The sequence below is a fragment of the Leucopleurus acutus genome, assembly GCF_964270905.1.
Source record: "Leucopleurus acutus genome assembly, chromosome: 7".
Classification (NCBI taxonomy): domain Eukaryota; kingdom Metazoa; phylum Chordata; class Mammalia; order Artiodactyla; family Delphinidae; genus Leucopleurus; species Leucopleurus acutus.
Genome location: NC_139150.1, coordinates 113,325,680 through 113,347,272, shown reverse-complemented (window position 1 = coordinate 113,347,272; position 21,593 = coordinate 113,325,680). Strand labels below are relative to the sequence as shown.

Below are 21,593 nucleotides of genomic sequence, written 5' to 3'. Positions count from 1 at the left end.
CCCACTACCCACACACGGCCCGCCTACCGCTCCTACGCGGCCCGCCCCCTGCCGCCACAAGTCCCGCCCCATCCTCCACAAGCCCCGCCCCTGCTCCAAAAGGTCCCGCCTACTGCCTCCACGTGTCCCGCCCCCTGTTCCCACACGGCCCAATGGGCGTCTACGCGGCTCCGACCAGCCGTTCACGGCTACGCGGTGACGTCAGGCGCCGACGCACCTGTCGGCCCTGCTAGCGCCGCTCCTGTCGGCTTCCTGGGGTCGGTGGGTCGGGCGGGACGGTCCCGAGCCGCAGTCCTTCCTGCGGTCCCGTCGCCCGCGGCCGGAGTCGGGCCGAGCGCCGAGGAGGGGTGCTGGTGGCCGGCCGCTCCAGTTCCTCCCCGAGTTGGAGCATGGCTGCAGCTGCGGTCCCTCCAGAGGGAGGTGAGCTCGGAGGCGGTCGTGTTTGATTCGGGGCAGCAGCGGGTCGAGTCCAGGGCCCCGGAGCCGGCGGCTGCAACTTGATGCGGCTCCCTCCCGGCTGAGCCCGTGGGTTGCGGTCGCGGTGGGGCTGGCCGCGCCGGCCGCCCTCAGATGCGGAGCCCGCCGGCGGCGCAGGACGCGGCCCCGGGGCTGCTGTCTGCCTCTGAGCGGCGAGGTGAGTGGCGGCGGCGGCAGGGGGTCCGGGGCCGTGGCTTCCGCGGGGCAGGGGCGGGCCGCTAGCCTCTCCGTCCTGGGACGCTGACCCTGCCCGCAGCAGGTGTGGCCCGCGGGCGTTCTCTGAGCTTTCACCTGCTTCCTTCGGGAACCGCCGAAAGACCTGTGAGCAGAATGGACGTAGGTGCCAGGAAGAGTTTAATTGTGGGTTTTACTTTTGCGAAATTTGCCCAACTATAAAGTTCAGTGTCTCTTTCTTTAGATTTATGTGTATATCAAGACATAGTTTGTGTATATATGTAACATTTGTGTTTTGTTCTTAGACTTGGACCGGAAACCACCTTAGACTCAGAAATCGATATTGTATATAATGTACTTTATTTGTATAGCATTTCAAAACCGGAGCACCTAGAAGATAATTACACATACTTTATGCATATTAGAGACCGAGATTTGTGTTTCCTTTGGAAGAAAATTCTTTTTTTTTTTTAATAAGAAATGAATCAACAGTGACCGTACCATTTTTTCTCTTTGGTAATTCAAAAGTTCAGTTCTGCAAACTATAAACTTTTTTGAGTTTACAGCATGCAGTTCAGTTACAGCAGCGTCACTGTGGTTTGTCTTTGTTGAATCTTTCCAGAAATGCTTTACTTTTCATCTCTCAAGAGTTAATTTAGAAGAATCTTTTCTTGATGAGGTCGGCATGGAAATAATTTAACTGATGTCAGTCAATTTTACTTGCTTTTGTGAGTCACTGGACAATACTGTCTGTGTAGCACGGGAGTACACAGAGAAGTTAAAATGCTCGTGTATAGGTTGTTGATTTCATCCTAAAAGGTGCTGTTGCTGATTTTCTTGTTACAGACTGTGGCTTAAAAACCAGGTGTGTGCCCTGCAGTTATTTACTCAGGTTAAGCCAGGTTTTATGACCTCTGGTTAATAGGAACAGCCACTGTTGGAAGAACCCAAGGCAGATTGCAGCTCTCCCACACCTAACTCCCCACACTCTTCAAAGACTGAATCTTTGTTTGAAAAACAGGTCACATTATTTTAAGAGATCAATATGAATGTATAGTACCTACAACTTTAGTTGGAACTTGTGTTTTAGCATGTGTTTTCAATCATACATAGCTCATTAGGAATGCCAGTATTTAACCCGGTTTTGGATATATACAGTTTAGGGGAAGGATTTGCTGAGGTTAGGATTTTATGTCAGTGAATTGGCTGTTTTCCAGGTCATGTTGGTGATAGGCTTTCCATTTCCTGTTGTGACATGTTGGTAATAATTTTCAGATGGCTCAGGAAGCCAGATTTGATCTCCGTGGTGGGTCAGATATCAAAGCAGTATCCTGTGAGGTTTGGCCACTATCACTGCTTTGCAGAGCTTTCATCTTAGTTTCTAGTCAAACCTCTCAGCAGGGATCTAAAATATGATGTGTTAATATTTATTGAGTGAATTCTATGGTTCAGGTTCTTTCCTAAGTGGTTTTGTGGATTATCTCAATTCTCACTCCAACCCCTTGAAGTAGGTACTTTGATTTTTCCCGTTATAGAGCTGTGGAAACTGAGGCATAGAGGATTTAATTAATTTGCCCAAGGTCTCAGTCAGTGTCAGAACTGAGACTGAAGCCTGGCAATGTGATTTCAGAGCTCTTGCTCTCACTGGCTGCACTTCATTGCGAGCGACACTCAACAAAATGCTGGAAGAAAAGATGGGGTGAGAGAGATGGCAGCACAGGTCCATTTATTCTTCAGTTATAAAAATAATGTAAAATTACAGAAACTCTGGAAAATCTTTAATCCTCATGCCACTACTCTAATAAACTCTTCTTGTGTTTTTTAATTATGCACTTTCACATGTGTATATAAACATTGTAGCTGTGATACATTTTGATTCTTAAAGATCAGTGTTCTTCGGTTTAGTATAAGGTTAAATATAAAATGAAAAATGAACCCACGTGGGGAAAATGCCCATTTGCATTGCTGAAATATAGAGAGATTTGATCTGCAACTTTGATTGGAACCATGTCAGGTAAATAAATTTCTTGCCCTCATGGGAAGTAGTTGAACAGTTTCTGTCTTGTAAAGTCATGGAAATTATTTAGTTTTCAAAGTCTGAGTCTTCCACAGCATCTTTTTGTTGGATTGTTTACCTTTTTACTTGTTATAGTCTGACTTTTATATTTGTGTGTGTTTTTCCTTTTAAAATCATCTAGCAGTTATCTTTTGACTGGATCTAAAAATATTTATGAATCTGGGAAATTTTCTTCAGAATAGAAAGCCACTTTCTTTAGCAGGTTATCCATTTAATACTTTTATGAAGAGAAATATCTAAGGTGCAGCGATTTGGACATGCAGCTAACTTAATGGACAGTAGGATAAAATACCAAGAAATATTACTTTGGGGAGAAATGCGTTTCATTACTGTCATGTCTTGTAAGTACTGACAATTTGTATTAGGGTAAATTCTTTTTTAATATGGTGATGTTCTGATCTAAGTTTCATCATGTTATAATGGGTAGAGGGGTCATTCCCTGGTAAAATAAATTTGAGAAACTTTTAATAAATTTTGTTTATGAAGTTAATGTTTACTACAGGTTTTCTCAAGAACCTTTCTTATTCTGTTAACCATTACAATTCTACACAGGGTATGTTTTATTACCCAGACTTATCTGACCACGAAACCTTGCATTGGACTTGTGTTCTCTGCACACACTCCCTTATCGCCAAATGTCTTTGTCACCTTCTTGGCTCCATGGCTTGATTCACGCCAATGCTTCACTGTTGCTTCAATGAACTAACCTCTTCTCCCACCTCTGACCCATAAAATCCCGCTTACCTTTTTTTTGGCCACACCACGTGTTTGCAGGATCTTAATTCTCCTCCCAGAGTTTGAGCCTGGACCCCTGGCAGTGAAAGCACGAGGCCTATCCACTGGACTGCTAGAGAATCCCTCCCACTTACCTTTTAAGGTCCAATTCAAGTGTGTCTCTTCCAAAGAAGTCTTCTCATCATCAATTACAGATGGATGCAATCTTTTCCCCGAGCTCTTGTAACGATTTCAGTGTCTTCTGTGACATCTGTCATGCGTTGCCTGTCATTATATGGATATATAGTAATTTATAGGAAAAAATTACTATATCCCTTTTGAGGACAGTATATTATGTAATTTATGCTGAAGTTTATTGAAAGCTGTAAGGCCTGTACAGATATGATGCCATCAATAAATAAAAATTTTATCTGTATTTTTTTTACAGTTTCTGGTACACGAGTGGCCATTTTACAAACTTTAGTAAATGTGTAAGTGATCGTGTTGAAATTCATTGTCACGTTTTAATCTTTGACAAGTCTTTCGCACACCTAGTTCTTGAAATATTTACATGAGGAAGCTCCTTACTTCCAAGTGGCTACATCAGTCAGAGTTCCACCTCCCTGCAGTTATTGCTGTTGAGACTTTGTTTTTAAATTTTTGGCTGTGTTGGGTCTTCGTTGCAACGCGCGGGCTTCTTATTGCGGTGGCTTCTCTTGTTGCGGAGCATGGGCTGTAGGCAATTGGGCTTCAGTAGTTGTGGCTCGCGGGTTCTAGAGTACAGGCTCAGTAGTTGTGGCTCACGGGCTTAGTTGCTCCGCGGCATGTGGGATCTTCCCGGACCAGGGCTCGAACCCGTGTCCCCTGCATTGGCAGGCAGATTCCTAACCACTGTGCCACCAGGGAAGCCCTGCTCTTGAGACTTTTGTTCATCTCTCTGGCTGCTAACATTTGGGATTTTCTTTTCTTCTTTCTCTGGGGTTGATTGTGCCTGCTGTTCTGTCAGATAGCTGACTGACAAGCCTTTGCAACTCAGCCATGGTCCTCAGGCCTACGCAGTCCCCTTGATGAGAGGGCAAAACCTTGTTGGAAGCTATGAAGAAGCAGCGTGCCTCCCTCAGGCTCTGGGTTCCAGGTCTCCCTCGTTCTGCTCCCCACCCCCCAGTTCTGGTGCTGAACCGCTCAGTGTCTGCAGTTCGTCGGCTAGACTGGTGCACTGAGGGTCGCCATCCCCTCACTGCAGTCTGGCCTGGAATAGGACTAAAGCCTGGGTGTGTAATCCTGCTGTTGGAAAGAACGCTCTGGTTCTGAGTCCTACAAGCTGCTGGAGATTGCACTTTGTTTCTTCCAGCTGTTTTGAATCAATCAAGTCAGAAACCGAGCAGATACCTTAGATTTCTCCTTCACGTTCCTCGCGTTTTGTTAGCTACCGTGGCCTCTTAAATGTCCCTCGCAGCCGTTCCTACTTCTTCATGTGGCCATGACTCAGTTCGGTGATGACCTCACTGTGCTGTGTCCAGGGCTCTTCAAGGTCTCCTGGAGTCCTCCCCGGGTCACTCTTGCCCTTCTCCTCTGCCTTCCACGCTGCTGCTGCTGTTGCCTTGTTAAAGTTTGTATCTGATCAGGTGATTTCTCTTTTAAACCTCTTAATGGTTTCTCACGTGTTGTCACGAGTAAGTTCCTCAGCAGGACCTAGGAGCGCCTGCCTTTCTCTGGCGTCCGTCCACCTCCTCGGCTACTCTCCAGCCCCTGCCTCTTCCATAAGCTACCCGAGCAGGTCTTATTATGCTGCTGTGTTTTTGCATGTACTTTTTTCTTTTCCTTTATTGACTTGGCACCTCATAGTTGGCCTAGTTGATGCGTCCTAATCCTTCAGTACTCATTTCCTCTTTCAGTGTTTGCAGACTTTCCCAGGCAGCAGCTTGTTCCTGCTCAGTGTCATCATGTACCTTGAGCATACTTCTCCTCTGGCGCTTCTCACACCATATGTCATTGTTTGTCTGTCTTTCACGTTCACTGCCTTGGGAATAGGGACCATTTCTTACTCATCACCCCAGCACATGCTGGGCGCTCAGCAGATGGTTGTTAAATGCATTAATCAGTGACTCTCAAAACTGACTTTGGCTACTAGGTAGATGGTGATCCTGCAAACTGAGATAGGGAGAGGGGGAGGACGAGCAAGTTTGGGGCAAATATGTATTTGGCTTAGGTCTTGTTGAATTCGAGTTCCCACGCAACATCCAAGTACAGATGTATCCGTCATCCGTTAGGCATTTGCTATTCATTCATACTATAGACATTAATTGATCCAGCAAGGTTCTGTAGATATAGACCAGACTATTCCAAAATTTATATGGAAAGGCAAAGGAACTAGAATAACCAAAACAATTTTGAAAAATAAGAACCAAGTGTGAGAAATCAATCTATCCAATTTCAAGAGCTCCAGTAGTCAATACTGTCCTTACTGCTCTAGGTATAGACACACAGATCAACGAAACAGAACAGAGAAGTCTGAAATAGACTCACACAAATATGCCCCACTAATTTTTGACAGAGACGCCCAAACAATTCAGTGGAAGGAAGATAACTTTTTTTTTTTTTTTTTTTTTTGTGGTACGTGGGCCTCTCACTATTGTGGCCTTTCCCGCTGCGGAGCACAGGCTCCGGACGCGCAGGCTCAGCAGCCATGGCTCACGGGCCCAGCCGCTCTGCGGCATGCGGGATCTTCCCGGACCAGGGCACGAACCCGTGTCCCCTGCATCGGCAGGTGGACTCTCAACCACTGCGCCACCAGGGAAGCCCAGGAAGATAACTTTTTTGGCAAATGGCATTGGAGCAGTTGGATATCCATACGTCCAACAACAAAAACAGACTTCAACCTGTGTCTTACAACTGATACAAAGATTCACTCAACATGGACCACAGACATAAATGTAACATGTAAGGCTATAAAAATTTTAGGAAAAAATTTAGGAGGAAATCTTTGGTAGGTAAATTTCCTAGAGTTGACGCCAAAAGCACGCTCCTTAAGGGAAATAGTGACAAGTTAAACTTCATCAGAATTACTTTTGCTCTGTGATAGACCCTATCAAAAGGAAGAAAACCAAGCTACAGAGTGGGAGAAAATATTTGCAAGCAACATATCTGACAGAGGACTAGTATCTAGAATATATATTCTAAAATATGAAACTGGGAAGTAAAACAATCCAGTTAGAAGATCGGCAAAAGATATGAACACTCATTTCACTGAGGAGGACATGCAGGTAGCAAGTAAGCACATAAGAATATGTTCAGCGTCATCAGCCATTAGGGAAATACAAATGAAAAGAACAGTGAGATACCACTACACACCTATCAGAATGGCTAAAAAAAGAAAGAAAGAAAAAAACCGACACCACCAAGTGCTGGTAAGGATGTGGAGAAACAGGCTCACCCATACATTGTTGGTAGGGCTGTAAAGTTGGGATGTTAAACTGGCAGTTTCTTTAAAAGCCAGCCATGCAGTTACCATATGGCCCAGCTGTTGCACTCCTTGGCTTTTATCCCAGAGAAATGAAGCCTTAAGTTCACAAAAAATCTGTACGTGAATATTTATAGCAGCTTTGTTTATAATAGCCCAAACCTAGAAAAGAGGCAGATAATTCTTCCACGGGTGAATGGTTAAAAAAACATATGTGGTGTGTCCGTATCGTGGAGCACTATTTAGCAACGAAGAGGGAAGAACTGTTGACACACACAACCCCTGGATGGCTCTCCAGAGAGTTTTGCTGAGTGCAGAGAGCTAATCCCCGAAATGGTCGACTGTACGATTCCATTTATACAACGTTGTTGAAGTGAAAGAGTTTTAGAAATAGAAAGCAGATTATGGGTTGTCAGGGGTTAAGGAAGGGGTGGGGGACTGGAAGAGAGTGGGTGAGGCTGTAAAGGGCAGCACGAGGGGTCCTTGTGATGGAAAGTTCTGTGTCAGTCAGTGTCAATATCATGATTGTGCAAGAAGTTACCATTGGAAGAAACTGAGTAAAGGGTATATAGGAGCTCTCTGTATTATTTACAACCACATGTGAAATCACATTATCTCGAAATAAAAAGTTTAATTTAAAAAAGTGAACCCCTCGTAGGTGTGTGGTACTGTGCTAAGCATTGCAGAGTTGAGTACAGATGGGCACAGCCAGGCCTCATGCCACCCTCCGGAGGGGAGGACTTATCACGTGAATCGGGGTGACGTTACACCTGGGCTAAGTGCTGTCAAGGAGAGGTGTGAGAACTCACAGTGAGAATTTGACCTGGTCAGGGAAGCCTGGCCCGGGTAGGAGGTAGGTTAGGAAGGCTTTCCTTACAGCTGCATGACTTTGGGCCAGTTACTGCAACTCTTTGTGCCTCAGTTTCCTCATCTGTTAAATGAGGATGATAACAGCACCTAAGATTTAGGGTTTTGGTTGTATTTAGTACCAATCTTAAATGAGTTAACTTGTAATGTGCCTAGGATGGTGCCTGACATATAGTAAACTCTGCTTGAGAGGGTTTCTTTAAATTAATTAATTAATTTTTATTTTTGGCTGCGTTGGGTCTTCGTTGCTGCATGCGGTCTTTCTCTAGTTGTGGCGAGCAGGGGCTACTCTTGGTTGTGGTGCACGGGCTTCTCATTGCGGTGGCTTCTCTCATTGCAGAGCACAGGCTCTAGGTGCGCGGGCTTCAGTAGTTGTGGCATGTGGGCTCTAGAGCGCAGGCTCGGTAGCTGTGGCTCACAGGCTTAGTTGCTCCGTGGCATGTGGGATCTTCCTGGACCAGGGCACGGACCCGTGTCCCCTGCATTGGCAGGTGGATTCTTAACCACTGCACCACCAGGGAAGTCCTTGCTTGAGAGTTTGTTAACTGAATAAAGGGATGCTTGAGGTGAGAGCTGAAGAATGCCTCGGAGCATTACCTAGATGAGGAGGTGAGGGTCTGTTCCCGGCTCAGGGAGCAGCTAAGCCTAGGGCAGGGGCTGGGGCCGGCCTGGTGGGGCTGAGAGGGAGATGTTCGCCCCGGGAGAGGCAGCAGAGGCCGGGCTGCATGGGCTTTGTGCGCTGTGTGGAAGAGTTTGTCTGCTAAGCATGGTGAGAAGTGATTAAGACCTAAATCCATGGCATGTGCAGAGATGACCCATCAGACCTGCTTTTAGAAAAGACCATGCTGGCTGTGGTGTGATCAGATGACAGAGGTCAGGGTGACTGTACATAGATCATTTGGGTGCACTGCAATGCACCAGGCCTTCTCCCTAGAGATTTTCACGGGTTAGCTCTACTCTTCCTAGCTCTGCAAGAATGTATTTGCAAGCCGCTGTGTCTACTATAATGTTTTGTAATGGTTTTAAGTATATTTTTGACAATTTAAAAGGAAAAAAATGACTTTGTAGTATTGTTTTCATTTTTTATATGCCAAATTTCAGCTGCTGTATTATGGTTTAAATAGCCTTTTATAGTCAAGCCTGGGAATCGAGTTTGAAACCTAGAGTGATTTAACACTGGTGTCCAGATTCCTTCTGTGTATTTCTTTTATGCTACCATAGAATCTTGACTATTTTATAGCAGTGCTGTGCAATAAAAACAGTTGTGCTGCAAATTCAAGACACATGTGAAATTTTCAATTTCTTAGTGTACACATTAAAAAGGTAAAAAGGAAATGGTGAGATTAATTTTAATAATATATTTTCTTAAACCCAGTATATCTAAAGTGTTATTTCAGCATGGAATCAATATGAAATTTTTAATGAAATACTTGACATTCTTTTTTGTCATGAAGTCCTACAAGTGCAGTAGGTATTTCTCCTTAGAGCCGTGTTTCAGGACTAGTGGCTGCTGATCACACAGGTCAGCTCTACAGGTTTCTGGGTTAATAAGAATAGTTCTTTTTAAGTTATTGAATTTATAGAAATAGGAACCCATGCAGGCCTGAGTTTAATAAACCTTTGGAACAGAGTTGGTTGCTCTTGTTACAAGGAAAGGTATGGAGTCTAGATGTCTCAGAGGTGTTCATGATATGAAGTTTTTAGACATTTTGAAAGGGTTAAGTTAGCAGTCATCACTAGTGGTTTTTGAGGACTTTCAGGGATAAAATGTAGGAGCTATGTAGGAACTTGCTGATTGAGGGCCTAGGACACAGACAGTTTTATTTTAGAGCGATTTCTCAGTGTTCTATAGCCTCTAGCGAATTAACGCTCATTGACGTATGTTATCACATGTATTAAGCGCTTCTAGTGTGACCGTCATGTAAAGAAGTGAAGAATAGAATGTCTGTGTCCTTTGCAGAATCTTAGCATATGTGCTTTGCTAATCAAAATTAAAATGACTCTTGAACTATTAATCCTTATTTTCTTTTAAAAGCCTTTTAGTTATTTACTCAAGAGGCACAAGATTGAATTTGATCACCTCTATGGATACTGCAGAGTTCTTAGCATAAACAGTTATTTTCATACTATTCTATTTTAACATTTACCTTAAAATAAAACTTTTTTTTTTTTTTTCCTGCGGTACGCGGGCCTCTCACTGTTGAGGCCTCTCCCATTGCAGAACACAGGCTGCGGACGTGCAGGCTCAGTGGCCATGGCCCACGGGCCCAGCCGCTCTGCAGCATGTGGGATCCTCCCGGACCAGGGCACGAACCTGTGTCCCCTGCATTGGCAGGTGGACTCTCAACCACTGCGCCACCAGGGAAGCCCAAAACTCTTGTTTTAATTAGTGTATTCTAACAAGTCTCAGTATAATAGGCTGTCTTTGGTGGAGGTAATCATAAAACATTAATAAAATTGCAAAGTGGTGAATACTTAATGTTTTCTTTGTAACTTAGGTGCTAGGTTTTGGTTATTCTCCCAAGACCAGATTAACACTGTTGTAGAGAGGATTTGTTTATTGAAGACTGAATTCCTTTCTCTTTTTTCACCTGGTTGATTGAGAAAACAGTCTGGCATTTTGACCACTATTACCCGTATACTATGTTCCAGTCACTGTGCCAGATGCTGAGACTAGAGCTCTCAAGCTTCACCTTCTCTCAGGTGGTCTTTAAGTTAGGGAATTTATATAGTATACCTTTTAAAAGTAGTTATCAGTATTTTATTTTTCTAAAAAGTGTTAAAGCTTTACAAATAATTTTTTTTCACTACAAATAATTTTTAATCGTTGCAGCTCTTTGAGGTTGTTTTTCCATGGGCCGAAGGAACATTTACTGAGGACAAGAGATTATCTTAAACCCCTTCAAATCTTCAGTGCTGGAATTCAGCACTCGAATTGGAGTGCGCGTCACTCCATTCATCCTTTACTTTCTATGTGTACTCATCATGACAAAGCTAAGAAGTCTTGCTTTACCAGGCTTACTGGGTGGACCGCTCCTACGGCTTCACCTTTCAGGTCCCACACACGAACCTCTCAAGCTGTTGCTGGTGTCTAGCTCACTAATGTTGAACTGTCATTTGGGTGTTGAGCAAGTAGGTGGATGCATTTAAAACATCAAACTATTTAGGAGTTACATTGTTTTTAAAGTATGGAGTAAGAACAGTGAAACGTGTGCTTACTTGTTATCTGCTGGGAAAAAATAGAAATCGTGACCTATTATCATACTTTTCATGGCTGATATTTGACCATGGGCTCTGAAGGTTTAAATTTTAAAATGGGGACTTCCCTGGTGGCGCAGTGGTAATGAATCTGCCCGCCAATGCAGGGGACACGGGTTCGAGCCCTGGTCCGGGAGGATCCCACGTGCCACGGTGCAACTAAGCCCGTGCGCCACAACTACTGAGCCCGTGCGCCACAACTACTGAAGCCTGTGCGCCTAGAGCCCGTGCTCCGCAACAAGAGAAGCCACGGCAATGAGAAGCCCGTGCACCGCAATGAAGAGTAGCCCCCGTTCACCGCAACTAGAGAAAGCCTGTGCGCAGCAACTAAGACCCAACGCAGCCAAAACTAAATAAATAAATAAATTTAAAAATGATGAAAGGAGAATGAAATTTTAAAAATGTGTAAATGACAGTATTTTAAATGAAGAGTAGCCCCCATTCACCGCAACTAGAGAAAGCCTGGGCGCAGCAACTAAGACCCAACGCAGCCAAAAATAAATAAATAAATAAATTTTAAAATGATGAAAGGAGAATGAAATTTTAAAAATGTGTAAATGACAGTATTTTAAAATTAGTATTTGCATCTGGTAAGGTATTCAAAAGGGGCATACAGTTTCCCTCTCAGACCTGGTACTTCAGTCACTGTTCCTTTTCCCTGTGGGGAGCTTTCTTGGAACTCCCTCCGGAGATGGACTGTACATACACAACCAGTTGTGTACTGTATTTCATCCTCTACCACAGCCCCCCTTTTTCGGGGGACCCCCCACATATATTGTAGTGTACTATAAACCCTTCTCTGTACTTTGTCTTTTAACTTAACAATTGATCTTGGAGTTTGTTTTATACCACTACCTGAAGAAATTCTTCATTCCTTTTTACAGCTTCTTGGTGAGAATAGAATTATTAAATGATCCCCAAAGACTTAACACAATAGAGTTAGCTATTGTTACAGTGAATCAAGTTAGTATATATATATTTTTAATACAGAGATCAGAAGTTTCCTTCGACTTATTAAAGTAGATGATTTTTTTTTTTTTTCGGTACGCGGGCCTCTCACTGCTGTGGCCTCTCCCGTTGCGGAGCACAGGCTCCGGACGCGCAGGCTCAGCGGCCATGGCTCACGGGCCCAGCTGCTCCGCGGCATGTGGGATCTTCCCAGACCCGGGCACAAACCCGTGTCCCCTGCATCGGCAGGCGGACTCTCAACCACTGCGCCACCAGGGGAGCCCTAAGTAGATGATTTTTATTATATGTTGGGAAAATGTTAAAGCCATTTTTCCCCCTTTGTTTTTTCAGATAAGCAGACAGCTAAATGGAGTCTGAGCAGCTGTTTCATAGAGGCTACTATAGAAACAGCTACAACAGTATAACAAGTGCGAGTAGTGACGAGGAGCTTTTAGACGGAGCAGGTGTGATTATGGACTTTCAGACTTCTGAAGATGACAACTTGTTAGATGGTGACACGGCAGTTGGTAAGTTTGGCATTACAACTCTTAGTATTTATAGTCATGAATGTCTGCTAATAAATATATACATTGTTTTATTGAGGTCAAGTTTTGGGGTTATTTTTCTTTTTCACTGTGGTATTTCATGTAACATAAACTTAACCATTTTAAGAGTGTGCAGTTCAGTGGCATTTAGTACCTTTACAGTGTTATGCAACTACCATTTGTGTCTAGTTTTCTTTTCCCCAAAAGAAAGCCTTGTATATGGGTACACTTTAAAATTTTAGTATACATAGTACAGAGAGGTATACAGCTGTAATTGGAGCTGTCAGAAGAATAGAACTGATGGGATACACAGAGAGAGAGAGGCATGTAGAAAGAGATTTATTATGAAAGATTGGCTCATGTGATTGTGAAGGCTAAGTCCCACTGTCTGCCATCTGCAAACTGGGGACCCGGGAGAGCTGGTGGTGTAGTTCCAGTCCAGACCCAAAGGCCTGAGAACCAGGGCAGCCAGTGGCGTAATCCCAGTCTGAGTGCGAAGGCCCAGACACAGGAGTGCCGATGCCCCAGGGCAGAAGAAAGATATCCCAAATCAAGCAGAGAGCAAAGTTTTTAGTCTACCGATTCAAATGCTTATCTGTTCTGGAAAGACTCACGGACACACCCAGAAATGATGTTCTGCCAGCTATCTGGGCATCCTGAAGTCTAGTCAAGTTGACACATAAAATTAACCATCACAACAATCATCATATCACAAGCGTGGAAAGTAATGAATTTCTACAAAGTGAACACACTTATATACCTCAATCAAGAAATAAAACATGACTGGTTCCCCCAGAATCCTCCCTTGTTCCCCCTTCCAGTTTCAAAGGTAAGTATTATTTTGATTTCTATCACCACAGACTACTTTTGCAGGTATTTAAACTTTATATAAATGGATTTATACTATATATATTCTTTTGAGTCTGGTGTCATTTACTTATGTCTTGATTCATCTGTTTTGTTTATATAGCAGTAGTTAAATTTATTTTCATTGCCGTGTAGTACGCCATTGTGTAAATATGCTGCAATTTATCTGTTCTACCCATCATATATTTTTAAAGGGTATTTAGGTTTTTTAATTAAAATTTTTTTTTTTAGATTTTGGCTATTAATAATAATGGTGCTGAGAATTTTCATATACATATATTTTAGTGCATATCATGTACACAATTCTGTAGAATTTATACCTCAGAATCGCATCTCAGGTTGTAACCTGTACATTCTGTCAGCTGTGTGTGAGTTTTGGTTGCTTCACACCTTCATCAATACTTGATGTTACCAGTTTTTAAAATTTTAGCTATTCTAATTGTGGGTGCAGTAATCTCATATTTTGGTTTTAATTTACATTTGCCTAATGACCTGTGAGTTTAAATGCCTTTGGTATGTTGATTGGCTTTTTAGATAGCCTCTTTTGAAGTGCCTGTTCAATCTTTTTGCCTATTTTATAAGAGTTCTTTATGCATTCTGATTGAGTCCTTCGTTAGGTTTATGTATTGCAAATGTCTTCTCTTGCTCTGTGGTATGCCTTTTCACTCTTTTTTTAGCCGCTCGGCGGCATGTGGGATCTTCCCGGACCGGGGCACGAACCCGTGTCCCCTGCATCGGCAGGTGGACTCTCAACCACTGCGCCACCAGGGAAGCCCCTTTTTCACTCTTAATGGAATCTTTTGATGAAGGTGTTGTCAATTTTAATGAAAAGCAGTTAATCTTTTCCTTTATTTTTTATACTTTTTGTGTTCTGTTTAAGATAGTTTCCCATACCTCAAGGTCAAGAAGATATTCTCTCGTTTTCTCCTAGAAGTTTTATTTTTTGTGTCTTTCACATTTAGATTTATAATCTACCTGCAATTAATTTTTATATGTGATGTGAGTTAAGTGTTCAGGTTCATTTTTTTCCCATATGGATAACTAGTTGGCTCATATATTGAAAAAACCTTCCGTTCTCCAGAGAGAATGCACTGACATCTTTGTCATCTGTCAAGTGGATATATTTCTGTAGGTCTGTTTCTTGACTTTTTACTCGGTTACATTGAAATACTTGGCTATCTTTGTACCAAAACCCAGCATATATATGAGTTTTTGTTTTTCACATTGGTTTTATGTAAATGTAGTCCATTTACATTTAATGTAACCACTGATATATTTAAGTTCAAATCTACTATATTTATGTTCTATTTGTCACAGCTGTCTTTTTTTCCTTTCTTTTTTTCTCTTCCCCCCAGTACCTTGTTAGTAATGCATTCTCTTATATTCTGTTTGGTGGGTTACTCTAGAGATTATAACATGCACTCTTATTAGTTCTACTATAAATTACTACTTTTACCACTTTATGGGAAATGTAAGGGCCTTACGATACTTTACCTCTTTTTATCCCCCCTCCTGCTTTTTGTGCCATTGTTGTCCTCTCTGTTAATTCTTTATATATTTTAAACTGCATGAGACATTATTATTGTCATCTTGTGTCAATGCCTATTTAGATTTTGTGGCTTTACTTTTTCCATTGCTCTTCATTCTATCCTGCATTTTCATGTTTCTGTCTGGGATAGTTATCTTTCCGCCTGAAGAACTCTCATTAGTATTTCTTTTAATTATAATCTACTAGCAATAAATTCACACAGTTACAAGCCTTTGTTTCACCTTTGTTTTTGAAGGGTATTTTTGCAGCTGTATTCCAGATCTACAGTTATCTTCTTTGAACACTTTAAAGATGTAATTTTGGTGTCATTTGCCTTCTGCTGAAAAGTCAGCTATCAGTTGTATTTTCCCCTACTCTGGCTTCTTTTAAGGTTTTTTTCCTTGTCTTTGGTTTTTCAGAAGCTTAACCGTAGTGTGCCTAACTGGTTTGCTTTGTATTTATTCTGGCTGGGGTTACTAGAACTCCTGAATTGTGACTTGATTTATTTATTTATTTTTATTTCATCTTCGGATAATTTTGACCAGTGTGTCCTCAAATACTGTTTCTGCCATCTCCCCTGCTCCCCACCTCTGCCCGACCCCTCTTTTAGGACTCCATTCACATGTGTTACATCTTTTCACTGAGATCCTTGTGTCTCTTATGCTCTTTTCTGTATTTTCCTTTTTTCATTTGGATATTCCAACTCATTAGGGTAAATACCAAGGAACATGATAGCTCGATCAAATACTATGTTTAGTTTTGTGAGAAACTGCCAAACTGTCTTCCAGAGTGGCCGTGCCATTTTGCATTCCCCCCGGCAACGAATGAGCGTTCCAATGCTCCACATCCTTGTCCGCATTTAGTGTTCTCAGTGCTCTGGATTTGTTGCAACAGGTGTGTAGTGCTATCTCATTGTTTTCTATCAAGTTTTGAATTTCAATTATTTATCAGTCATAAAATTTCCATTTGATTATTTTTTTTCTTTATTTTTTTGGCTGCATCGGGTCTTATTTGCGGCACGCAGGGTCTTCGTTGAGGCACGCAGGATCTTTCGTTGTGGTGCGGGCTCTTCGTTGTGGCGCATGGGCTTCTCTCTAGCTGTGGTGCGCAGGCTTCTTTCTAGTTGTGGCACGCAGGCTCCAGGGTGCGTGGGTTCTGTAGTTTGTGGCACACAGGCTCTCTTGTTGAGGCATGCAAGCTCAGTAGTTGTGGCACGTGGGCTTAGTTGCCCCATGGCATGTGGGATCTTAGCTCCCTGGCCAGGGATTGAACCCGTGTCCCCTGCATTGGAAGGCAGATTCTTTGACGCTGGACCACCAAGGAAGTCCCTCCATTTGATTATTTTTAAGTAGACTTCTGTATTCTGGGGGAAATTCAGTGTTTGTGTGTGTGTGTGTTTTTCCCTATTAATCACTTGTTTAAAGTCTGTGTGTTCTAATGTATGGATCACCTGTGGGTCTGTATCTTTTGCCCCTTTTTCCCCTTGGCTTTCAGTCTTTTGGCCCTGACTGTGGATGGATGGGCTTTGTAATTTTTTTACAGACTGCTGGACATTGTATACAAATAATTATAGGTGCTCTGGATGATATCTTCACCGTAGTGTATTTAGGTTTTTTTTGGCAGGCAGGTAGTCTAGGATCCAATTACAATGATCCCATCAGGGATGGAGAGAATTTTCAGCCTGGTTTCAGACTTTCTGAGTGTTAGTCTATTTTGGGCTGACTTTATTTTTAGGGCACAGCCCCTTGAGGATTTTAGTAGAAAGCCTACTAAAGTGTGTTTACGAAGACTTTCTCCTTTCTGGGCCCTTAAATTCAGTTTCTGTCTCTCTGGCATTTTGAAACTGATGGCAGCTCTGCTTATCGTTTTAGTCTCTTAACCACTGCCGTGTGCTTGGTTTCTCAGCCTCTTACTCACGAAGTTTAGGAATTGTAGATATTTTTAGGGAAAAGCATCATGGCATGAACTGCTCTCTTTTCTCCAGGATATTGGCCCGTTCAAGTCCACTTGCCTTGGTGGTTTTGTCTCTGTGGCCCCGTGAGACTGGCGAAAGCTCCCAGCTGGGCCTCTCAGTCACGGTGCTGCTCTGAACCAGGAAGCGACTCAGGGCAAACAGTGACCAAGGCTGTTAGGTTTACCTGTTTCACTTCTTCTCTCAATGTTAGCACTTCAGGTTCTCACGCCTTGTATCTTCTCCGGCTATTTTGTTAAATGTTCTTTGATTTAAAAACAGCAGCAGCAGTATTTTGCTGTTATTAATCTTTGGCTCACCTTATCATTGATGGAGTTTTTCCTAATTTTAATTACAAGTTATAAACCAGCTAAACACATGTATTCATAATTTGAAAAATCAGGTGAAATTTAACAGCATACCCACTTTTCTGTGTTTAAGTAGCTCCTTGGCCCTTGTGTGAAACAGAGAAGTAATGCAGGGCAGTAGAAGGACACAGGAGGACCTCACTCTTTCTATCTTTCCACACTGCCGTCCAGTGTTGGTGATGTCTTCACTCATGGTTTTCCATAGGACACAGTGTCACGTAGGAAGGAAGGGGCAAGGGGGGAAGAAAGCGTCTTTTTTTGTTCTTTTTTTTCTTTGTATTTTTTTGTATTTTCTTTGTATTTTTTCTTTTCTCTATCAGGGAGGACAATTTTCTAGAACACAGAACACACTCTTACGTCACTGGCCAGAAGTGGGTTACATGACCACACCTAGACTGATCACTGGCTAGGAGGCTTTTTGACTGGTTAGAACAATCATGATTTGTTCCTTGCAGTTAGGCACATTACCAACCAAACAAAATTAAGGTTCTGTTAACAAGGGAGAAGTTGGAATGACCATAGGGTAAGCAACCATTAATGTTTCTCATACAGAGTCTGTCCTCTGAGTTAGCCTAGTTGAAGGTACAAGTTGTGGAACAGTGGTTGACGACAACTATCTAAGTGTCAAATTGGGTGGTACAGATTATAAATTTTACATCTCGAAAAGAGGATATTATTTCAATACCTGTTTAGTATTGTGGAGTGTTCTGGAAAGGGAGATAATGCATGAAGGCCCAGCGGTAGGAAAAGATATTAGGTTGTGAGACAGCGAATGTCCTGGGTAGGATGGTGATACCCTTTCTTTCAGCAGAGCCGAAGTGGTTCTGTTCACAGTAGCTGGGAGAGGACAGTCCTGCGGTAGAAGTGCGGGCCTCAGCGAGACCTCCCTGCCTGGGTCAAGGCAGGTGCCCAAGAAGAGAGCTCATCTCTGTGTCTGCTCTGTGTGTGGAGCATGGAAATAGACAATGGACAAGTCTTTGTGTGTGTGTGTGTGTGTGTGTGTGTATTATGCGGGCCTCTCACTGTTGTGGCCTCTCCCATTGCAGAGCACAGGCTCCGGATGCGCAGGCTCAGCGGCCATGGCTCACGGGCCCAGCTGCTCCGCGGCATGTGGGATCTTCCCGGACCGGGGCACGAACCCGTGTCGCCTGCATCGGCAGGCGGACTCTCAACCACTGTGCCACCAGGGAAGCCCAGTTGAGTCTTAAATATTCTTTTATGACTCAGTATCTCTCTAGAATACCAAAGAATAATTAATCACTGGAAAGAACTGGTAGTGTTTGGCATATGTGTTGAGTAGAAATCTTATGTTCATTGGCTTTCAAGTTGTAGACCTGAACTTACATCTTGGCTCTGCCAGTTACTCGCTCTGTAACCCTTGCAAGTCACTTTGCCTGAGTTTTTTCCTCTGTAACTAGCAGTGGTACTCTTTTCTCCTGTGTTCCTTCCCCTTTAGGTGTATTAGACTTTATTCCCCCAACTTGAACAATTTTCTTTTAATTTAGCGTTCAAGTGAGATGTCAGGAACATTGCTGGTAGTATTAAAAAGAGATATAGTTCTAAAACTAAAATACGACTCTGGATTAGGATTTAGGTTGTAGAGATAAACCACTTTGGACTCCCCTGACTCCACTGGATAATTGAGTTACTTATCTGTTACATAGCTAGCCCTTGTTTTGAAAGCAAAGAGATGGACCCAAATCTCAAAAATGAAATCAGCCTTGTCTGCTCAGAGTGAATCCTAAATAATCCAGAACACACTGTGACTAAAAAATAGAAGTTATCCTTAGTAATGATGACTAATTAGTAGTGTCGAAAATCTAAGCTAGTGAAAAGCTGAAAAATTACACTTGATAATGTATTTATATTAAGTATATTGAGTGAGTCACTTTAGTCTAAAATTCAGATTCTTTGGAAAATGCAAAATTTTGCATTACAAGTAGCAGGAAGAGAGTGCCAAGGTGTTGTTGTCAGAGTTGTTTTCATTAAAGAGAACCATAAGGTTCTTGCTTCACTGAAGATGAAACACACGCGCGTTCCTCTGTACAACTGAAGTGTTATTCTTAAATGTACAGCTCTCACTGGGAGTAAGAGAACTGGCTGACGGGGTAAAAACTAGAGTCGGCCACTGTTCAGCAAATGAACTCTCAACGGTTAATTCGTGTTAATGATGGTAATGAGTTTAACATTTAGATTCTTCTATCCCTCTTCGTCATGCGTGAATTGTGAATAGTATGGCTTACTTGCTGTATCAGGAGTCACTCCCAGCTCTCTAGATTGTGTGTGGATGGTAGTGTCACAAACCGAGAGAGGAAGTGGGCAAGGAACGGTAGCATCCAGAGGGCTTGCTCCTGATTGCTTCCGTTTCCTGTCTATAGAGAACCTTAAACCAACTCGGAAATACTAAATTCAAATGTCAGGTGTTATTTTTTTTCCCAAGACCTTGGGACATATAATCACTGGGAATGGAATGCAGAGACATCACACAGATGGTTGTATTCTGTTTCACATATGTATCACATCCTGAGCCTCAGAACTCAGAAACCACGTACAGCTGCATGGGCTGAGAGGTGGGTCGTTCTGTTCTAGGTCTTGTGACCCTTCCACCTCTGCTCTAACTTAACTTACCTAGGGGCCTCCCTGGTGGCGCAGTGGTTGAGAGTCCGCCTGCCGATGCAGGGGACACGGGTTCGTGCCCCGGTCCGGGAAGATCCCACGTGCCGCGGAGCGGCTGGGCCCGTGAGCCATGGCCGCTGAGCCTGCGCGTCCGGAGCCTGTGCTCCGCAACGGGAGACGCCACAATGGTGAGAGGCCCGCGTACTGCAAAAAAACAAAACAAAACAAACAAAAAAAACACTTAACTTAACCTTCTGAGCTGTTACAAGAGACTCCAGCATTTTCATTTGCATATCTACTGTTAGATTTAGCTTTATTCAAAATGTTGTGATTTTATTTGTCACATACCCTCTGGGTGGTGTGTTTGTCAGAACTGTCTCTACTAGAAATTTCAGCAGGAAAGGCCTGGCGAAGTGGATGCAGAGGGACCATGCCAGAAGCTGGCTGACCATCTACAGGATACCTCTTAGGATTTGGCCAAACCTGCCAGTCCAGGGTCCAGTCCTTTGTCCTGCTAGACACAGAAGCATGGTGTCAGCCCCAGGAAACTGAGCTGTTTCTTAGAAGTGGATTCATATTAACCAGGATCTTACATCTTGTTAGGTAAAAGTGCGAATGTATTTACAGTGAGTAATATACTAATGCTTTACTTCATTTGAAAGAAAGGACGTAAAGCAGCGTATAAAGGTACACAAAATTCAGTAATTAACATAAGCATTTGAGAAGGCTGAAGCAAAAGGAAAACAGGTTGAAATGACATAATATGTAGAGATGAATGAGGCCAATGAAAACATTAGCGATATACTACTTACTTTCTGAGGGGGGACTAGGAATTTGGCTCTAAGCTTTGTAGCAGCAAGTGAAATGAGGGAACCTGTTGAGTTAAGTGATTCACAGTGTTTATGAGAGGAAAAACCCAATCAGTTTCTCAGCAGAAGCCCTATTACTGATATTAAGATAATCCATTTTTGAGAAACATTATGAAGTGGTTCCTATCTATGTACTAGACTGATTTTTCAAGACTTTGCTTGGAGTAAACAGCAGTGATTTTCACAGGGCTTTTGTGATAACATCCATCAGTATTGCTGACTTGAATCACAAGACCTAATTCCACAAGGGTACTGTATTATATGGTACAGGCATTGATTATTTATGATGATCTGGCAGGATCCATAGGTGTATCTTAGAGTATCTTGGAATAGATGGACAGTATGAAGAGTTTCAGAAGTCATCAAGGTATATTATTATCATGATTTTTTTTTTGCTGAAGGTTTGATATATATTAGATAGCAGTGATTTTAGAATTATATTTCGGAATTATAACGGAGCTATTTACTTACATTCAGCTCGTTTTCCTTAAGAAGTTGAAAAGCCTAACAAAACCTAAGACTGAATAGAAGCCGCTAGAAGGCCTCTTAATGAAAAGTGGGCAGGGTTGGGGGTCTTTGTTTTGAAAATAATTTTGTGCCTACTGGAAGTCATAGGTAAATGATTAACAGAAGGTCCAAAACTTATGTTCCATGTGACAAGATCATGATGATTGCAGCTATGATAGATTTTAAAGGGAGTAGCTACCACAGACATTAAAAAAAAAAGTATTCACAAAATGCCTGGCTTTAACTAATATTTAAGTATACCTTTTAAGGCAATAGTTCTCAGACCTTTTTGTTCTCAAGATCCCTTTCTATTCTTAAAAGATTATTGAGGACCCTAACAAGCTTGTTTTTTTTTTAAAATGTAGGT

The 21,593-nt window shown here is 42.5% G+C and overlaps 1 protein-coding gene across 2 annotated transcripts in view; it reads left to right on the top strand.

Annotated features, from left to right (window-relative positions):
- The first annotated feature begins 237 nt into the window (after positions 1 to 237).
- Positions 238 to 21,593, top strand: part of CLCN3 (chloride voltage-gated channel 3) — an 83,077-nt gene continuing 61,721 nt past the window's right edge. The window contains exons 1-2 of one of the 2 annotated variants that reach the window (XM_082843182.1): positions 238 to 420; positions 12,327 to 12,502. In XM_082843182.1, coding sequence (XP_082699308.1) covers positions 12,343 to 12,502 — 160 coding nt within the window. In that variant the 5' untranslated portion in view covers positions 238 to 420; positions 12,327 to 12,342. The other variant, XM_082843181.1, reaches the window with a different exon arrangement.